The sequence below is a fragment of the Carlito syrichta genome, unplaced genomic scaffold, assembly GCF_000164805.1.
Source record: "Carlito syrichta isolate Samal-C Ts95f unplaced genomic scaffold, Tarsius_syrichta-2.0.1 Scaffold307339, whole genome shotgun sequence".
NCBI classification, from domain to species: domain Eukaryota; kingdom Metazoa; phylum Chordata; class Mammalia; order Primates; family Tarsiidae; genus Carlito; species Carlito syrichta.
The window spans coordinates 46704-53980 of NW_007251435.1; the positions used below are offsets into that span (position 1 = coordinate 46704).

Below are 7277 nucleotides of genomic sequence, written 5' to 3' on the forward strand. Positions count from 1 at the left end.
ACCCCCACCCCCACCCTCAACCCACCACGACTTGGCGAAAAATATCCCTTCAACCCAGGGTCGGTTGGTATGAACATGGCTCTCCCAGCCCATCCACCCAATAATTTTGACCAACTTCGCGCTCTACCCCACCCCACTGGCGCTGAAAACCTGCTCATACGTAGTGACAGCTTTCTACACGTTGTCATAAAATACCTTCCCGAGCATTGAGTCATTCGACGTTACAGCAGCACTAAGAAGAGTGCCTATCATTATCTCTGCTTTTCCGGATGAGGGAACCAGATCACAGAGAGGTTAAGGAGCTGCCCCAGGACACATCACCACGTGGTGGCAGGGCTAGGATTTGAACCCAGACAGGCTGGCTTCCAGCTTGTGATTTTTTTTTTTTTCTTTTGCAAAGTATTTGTTAAATCGCGATAATTCGCGTACCATAAAATTCATTCTTTTAAAAAGTGTGTAAGTCAGCGGGTCTTGGTATAGTCATAAAGTTGCGCAACCATCACTGCCATTTAATTCTAGAACATTCTCATCACCCCCAAAAGAAACCCTATACTTCTCATCAGCTCTGTTCCTCCCGCCCCTGAATCCCAATCAACCACTAATCTCCTTTTTGTCTCTATGGATTTGCCTATGCTGGACATTTCATAGAAACGGACTCATACAACATGTGGTCCTTTGCATCTGGCTTAGTGCAATGCTTCAGATTTCAAATCCTTATTGTTATCCTTAGTGCAATGCTTCAGGTTCCAAATCCTTATTGTAGCATTGATCAGTCTTTCATTCCTTTTCACAGCTGCAGAGTATTCCACTGTATGATAGACCACATTTTGCTTATCCTCATCCGCTTGCAACCTTGACTGTGGCCCTGGGTGGCATCCTCCCGGTCTAAGTAGACAGATGCATTCCCCTTGGCCTTGCCTGAGGAAACAGCCTGTGAGAGTAAGGCGGCCACCGCACCCCAGGCACCAGGACAGAAGGGGGCCCTGCCAAGGTGAGGTCCACGCTGGGCCCCCGCTGCATCGTTTCTCTCTGCTCCACTCGGGTTCTTGGCCAGGGCTGCAGTTGCGGCTACACAAGGGTCGCCACTTGTTCTGGAAGTGGCCCGGGCTCCTACTGCAATCCCTTTCCCCAGGAAACCCAGGGAAATGGGTCCACGCAGGAAGGCTGGGGGGTCTCCTTGCAGGTGCCTGAGGACTCACCACACGGAGTTCAGAGCCTGGAGCCCTGGCCTCGGCTGAGTCCCTGCGTGGCCCTACTGGGTGGACCATGAGCCACAGACCGCAGCCTCCAGGCACTAGGTATCCAGGAGCAACCTCGGAAAGAGACTCGCCAGGACTGGGCGGAAAGGGAACCAGGCCTGCGTCCCCTGCTCTGCCGGCCGTCTTCTCACCAGGGCGCCGCGTTCCCTTAGGAGAGAGACCCGCAGTTCTGAGATTGGTCACAAGAGGGAGCCGATCCCCCACATAGGGAAGAGTCAGCATTCGCTGACAGCGACACTGGCTGTCCCTCTCATCTTCACATGGATGAAACAGGGGCTCTTTATCAATGGCTCATGACCCAGGTTTGGTGACCTGCTTAGGTCACGCATGGAGGCCAGGGGACAGCAGTGGGACTCCAGCCATGTAACTCCAGAGAATGTGCCCCTCACCCCTCCACTTCCTGGCTCCCGAAGGCCAGTCCCACGGCTGCGGTTTAGTACCCAACCCAACCTCCTGCCATGCTGCTGTGTTCCAGTCAAGCAAAGCTGGGCTGTTCCGGCCTCCTAGACCCGTGAGCATGCTGCCTCCACGCCTTTGCACTAGCTGGTCCCTCTGCCTGGAAAACCTTTCCCCTCAGCTCACTGTGCGGTCCATGTCGCCTGTCCAGGCTCTGCCCTAAAGCCACTGGCTCTGTGAAGCCCTCCGCACCCCCCATGCAGGCGACTTCCCCAGCCTCCTCTGGGTCCTGCACACCCACCTGTCTCCACACCAGACTCGGGCTTCTCAGGGCTGGGGCCCAGCAGTGTCCTCCCCATGTCCCCAGAGCCCAGCCGGGTCAGGCAGGCTGTGGCGCATAGTAAGAAACACGTTTTACCTTGGAGTACTCACAAAACCAAGTACCTAAGACCTGAGTACTGACTTCCTTACCTTTGCTCCCTGTGAGGCACTTTCCTATTGGCTGCTTTTATTCCAGTCTCCTTTACTTTCCTTTACTCAATTCTATTCTTCTCTTTTCCTACTTCAGTTTCTTTCTTTTTTTTTTTTTTAAATATAATGCTGGTCTTGATGCACTGAATTGATTTCTTGACCCACATGCGCCACAGCTCACAGTTGGAAAAATAACCTTAAGAAGAGGGCTTAAGCTAGTCTTAAGCCGTCTTCTGCCCTCCAAGTGCCACCTGTCCCCTACCCCACGACACCACACCTTTCGCTGTCTCATGACTTCCTTAAGGACTGGTCTGTGTCACCATCTCCAAGAAGCCCCCTGGACTGCCCAGGGCCCAGGCTCTTCAGGCCTCTGCTTCCAGGGGCGGCCCTGACTTCTCTGGCATAACCACCTGCTTACACACCTTTCTCCACCTCAAAAGTCACCCCTTGGAGACCAGCCACCGTGTCTGCCCTGTTCCCTGTTGTGACTCAGCATCCAGTATGGCAGAGGCTTGGTAATGCCGGAAGCAATCAGTCAATCAACAAATCCATGAAGGTTATGACACTAACTCCACAAAACTAGGAATGGCTCTTACCCCCTGCTGGAGTCCAGGTACTTGCTACACTCATTTCCTATATGTCACCAAGAATCAAGCCCTTTGCTTTCACCCCACAAGCAGCACTTGAATCAGAGCTCAAAATCCAGGGCAAAGCTGGCCCGCTGAGTGCCTTGGGCTGGCTACTTACTGTCTCTGAGCCACAGACTGGAGACTTAGCAGAACTAGCACAAGGGCTGTTGTGAGATCAAAGGCAAGGCCATTGTCAAGTGCTCAGCCCAGGGTCTGACATGGACAGAGGACCCCCATCGTGGCCACATGCAGCCCAGGCGGCCCCAGGAGGGAAGGCACCCAAGTGTACTTACTTTTCAGCCCATCCACATCGCAGAGCTGCTCCAGGACCTCCAGGGCTCCCTGCTCCCCAGGTCCCAGAGAGGTCACCAGCCCCACAGGCAGTCCGTGTGCCTTGAAAGTCTCGGCCAGCTGCCGGGCTGTGGCCACCCAGATGTCCTCGTGGGAGGACACGATGGCTGAGTGAGCCCAGCCAAAGTGTCTCGTGATGGACAGGAGCACATGGGCAGCGGACGGCAGGGTGGGTGCCAGTTCGCCTCCTCCCTCGGGAGCCCCTGCATGCCCAGGAGAAGAGGGTCTTGCCCCCGCTCCGGGCCAGCAGGGCTGCCACTGGGCAGTAACCAGGATTGACAGGGCCCACAAAAGCATCCACAGTATCCCTGTGGGCCAAGAATGTGGTCAGCACGCAGAGGGTGTCGCAGCCTGTAGGGAGGATCACAGAAGCCAGCCGTGAGCCCGGCAGCAGTGAGGGGTCCTGGTTGGCCCGGTCCACAGCCAGCTGCACAGCCTCACCAGGGAGGGCCTGGGCAAAGATGGCGCCACAATCCCAGGGACCCAGCACCCTCAGGATGAAGGTCCTTGCCCCCTGGGTCAGATGGGGGAGGGAGCTGACCCACAGGAGGGCACTCCACAGCACCACAGAGAAAAGTGGCAGGTCAGGGGCTTTCCTCGGATGACTGAGGGTGGAGCCCCGCCGGTTCTGGCAGGGCAGGTAGGTCTTCTGGGACGGTAGCATCCGGGTACCCGCCTTCAGGGCTTGAGCCCCCATGCAGTCCTAGGAAAGGGGGGAATAAGGACAAGGTTTGTTTTCCAGCATTTTCTGCCAGCACTTCCTGTATGATTGTGAGGCAGACACCCCTTCCCAGAGCCTCACTGGTAAAATGAGGAACTTGGACCCACGATCCCTGAAGACACCCCAGCTGTGGGGCCTGACATCCTCCGCAGAACTGGCTCATGGTCTTGTGATGCCCATGCCAAGTCCTGGGCAGGAGTTTCTTGCTCAGCATATGGGCTATGGGGTCAGAGCTGGCAGGCCCCACCCCCTGTTTCCTGTCCAAGTGACCCTGGGCCATCCTCGGAAGCGTTGTGAGCCTCATTTTCCCACTCTATAAAATATGGGTGACGGGTCAGGCAAGGTGGCTCACACCTGTAATCCCAGCACTTTGGGAGACTGAGACGAGAGGATTGCTTGAGCCCAGGAGTTTGAGACCAGCCTGGTCACCATAGCAAGACCTCATCTCAACAAAATATCAAAAAATTAGCTGAGTGTGGCAGTGCACACCTGTGGTCCTAGCTATTCGGGGGGCTGAGGTGGAAGAATCACGTGAGCCCAGGTGGTTGAGGCTGTCATGAGCCGTAACCACCGCGATCACGCCACTGCACTCCAGACTGGGCAACACAGCAAGACCCTGACTCAAACATGTGGACAATAAAACCTACTTTATAGAGTTCTTGTGATGCTTAAAAGACATCTTGTGAAGCATTATCACAGTCCTGGTACTCAGGTGTTCAGTAAATTCTTCCTCTTTCAATCTTCTACCGGCATTTCTTTCTCTACTCCTCCTCCTGGGTGGGCCAAGTTCTCGGGATGCTGCTCAGAGCCTCCCCTCCCCTGTCCCTCCAAGCCCAGCACCAGCCTATGGCCTGGACTCTGCTGGACTCACCAAGCCCTGGTGATTTAACACACACTAGGTATGGGGGCTCCCCTGCCGGGTGCTCATGGGAGTCGTGGCTGGAGGGTTTACGGCACTCACGTACCTCTTCTCTGCTCTCCCTCACAGACTTGTCCAGACAGAGCTCTTTCTCTGTCCACTGTACAGATGTAGAAACTAAGGGGCCTGGCATGCAGTGAGGAGCAGATAGGATTTGACTAAAGTTCCTTCAGCTCATGCCACTCACACATGACCTCCTTGACCAGGACACTTGGACTGTGGCATTCCCTGCCTTCTCCCGTCCTGATGCCCACCCTGAGGCCCTGGAACTCCTGCCTGGCCTCTGCCTGCCTCCCTGTGTCTACCCACTGTCCACCCACAGTCCTCTGCCATCTTTCTCCACACCCCACGTGTATGGTCAGTATTCTACCCTGTGGGTGCCCCAGAAAGAAAAAGATCCTATCCCATGCCCTTAAGAAACTGCCTGACCAGCAGGGAGGCAGGCCCCGACCAAGAGCAGGGCTGGCCACCTGTGTGGCAGTGGGCAGAAGGACCAGTGGGGAGGCGCTATGGGCTGAGGAGGAGATCACGGAGGGCTTCCCAGAGGAGGCAGAGCTAGAGCCAACCCTACACTTGGAAATGTGGATCAGGAGAGCAGGAGGGTGCTCTCTGAATGCTAGCGGTGGGGGTCTGTGCAGGGCAGCTCCTTACAAATTGTGTTCCGTGCAAGGAATAGAAAGGCCTGGAAATCACACAGAAGAATCATCCCTATTTTATCACTCACTAGCCCCCTACATGTGGGCAAGATGCTGAACTTCTCTGAGCCTCGGTTTCCTCACCTGTAAAACCAAGGTGAAAACAGCTACCTGGTAGAGTTGTTGTGAAAATGAAAACGTTAAGATTCCTACAGTGGGAATAAGTAGGTGCTAACTAAATCAGGTTGTTTTCTCTATATCATCACCATTATCATTGCCATCGCCACCATCCTTAGCTCCTTGAGAGCTGGACAGGAGGTGGGAGGCCTGAATTCAGTCCCAGGCCTTCCCCTGTCCACTCCAGGCCTCAGCTTCCCAACTATAAAAGGAACCAGTTCGCAGGGCTGGCCGACCCTGAGCCCTCCCGACCTGTAATCCCATGGTCCTCCTGGATCAAGCCTCGATGTCCTGGCAAGTGCTGCTCTTCTGCCAGCCTCTGGAACCTCCTTCTCCTGCTGCCATGATGCTCAAAGTGGTCTCCTAGCAGCCAGGATGAGTCCCCACCCACCCCTGGAGACACTCCCCCAGAGCCACTGGGCGAGTTCTAGACCCGAGAGAGTTGGACGTCTTCAGCTGGGTACGTGATCGTACGCTGCGGATGATGCCAGCCACCTCTCCTCGCAGTGGACACTTTCCAAAGCTTTGCCTGGTCCTCCCAGAGGCCCTGAGAGGAGACTTCTTAACCCCTCTCTTCAGAGGAGAAAACTGTGACTCTGGGCAGGAAGTAACTTACCCAAAGTCTCACCAAAAGTTAGGACGAGATCGTGCCTGGAGCCTAAAAGACTTGACTTCCTGCCTCCTAGCCAAAGGCGAAAATCACCTATTTTATTGACACCTGGAACATCAGAACTGAAGGATCCTGTGTACACATGGGGAAATCAGGGCACACAAAAGAGTGTGGGTATCCCTTGGTCCCACAAAGCTGCAGCAGGCTTCCCTGGCCTGAGGTCCTCCTGGCCATGCTCAGTTTCCCAAAATTCTGCCGCTGATGACCTGCAGGGGCTCACAGAGGGCTGACTCCCTTAGCAGACCAGCATTAGGCCAAAGTAGTGAGCTAGCTTTGCTGCTGATTTATGGGACAGAGTCCACACCCCTTTTCTGTGCCTCAGTTTTCCCAGGCGTACAGGGAGAGCTTAGTTTAGACGCTCCCTTCAGCTCTGGTATTCTTTGTTAATAAGAATCAGGAGACAGGTGGTTGTTGTCTCTGTAGCTGGCCACGTCCTTCTCCCCACCCTCCCCCAGGAGTGTGTGAGCTCTCTGCGCCTCCACCCCTGGGCACCACAGACTCCTGGGGGGAAGGGGCGTTCATATTTTTATACTCAGGGAGATGGGACCTAAGGATTAATCACTGATTGACTGACCAACTCCACAGTACCATAACCCCCAAAGCTGAAGATGCTTCTAGTTTCATTAACAGACAAATGACCAAAATACAGAAGGCAAGAGAAATCCAAGGAACGAGCAGGGGTCTCATAGGGACTAAAATGACTTTATTTTAAATGCTAATCCACCATGTAACTGCTGACTAACCTGAGTTCAGGCATGCCCCCAAAGCATCTGGTTGATGCATTATTCTTTGTGTAGGAGCACTTATTCCTTGTACGTTTCCTCCGAAACAACGCTTATTGTTCTGGAAATCATAGGCTGTGACACCCGTAGCCACCTGTCCATTCTTTCCAGGGCATTATGCTTCTCCCAAGATATAAGCCCTGCATCTGGGGGTTTGTGTATAGAGATCGGCCATCTTGCAGCCACCCACGACCATGTTCCTGTCTGCAAATCCCTCTAATAAATCCCCGAAAACTGACCAACTGGATCTGGCTGCCTCCTTCTTTG

At 54.3% G+C, this 7277-nt stretch overlaps 1 protein-coding gene across 1 annotated transcript in view; it reads right to left on the bottom strand.

Annotated features, from left to right (window-relative positions):
• Positions 1-3803, bottom strand: part of LOC103266817 (olfactory guanylyl cyclase GC-D-like) — a 40419-nt gene extending 36616 nt beyond the window's left edge. The window contains 3 exon segments of the mRNA XM_021715740.1: positions 1331-1428; positions 3049-3310; positions 3312-3803. Of these exon segments, the coding sequence (XP_021571415.1) occupies positions 1331-1428; positions 3049-3310; positions 3312-3803 (852 nt within the window).
• Between the last annotated feature and the right edge of the window lie 3474 nt (positions 3804-7277).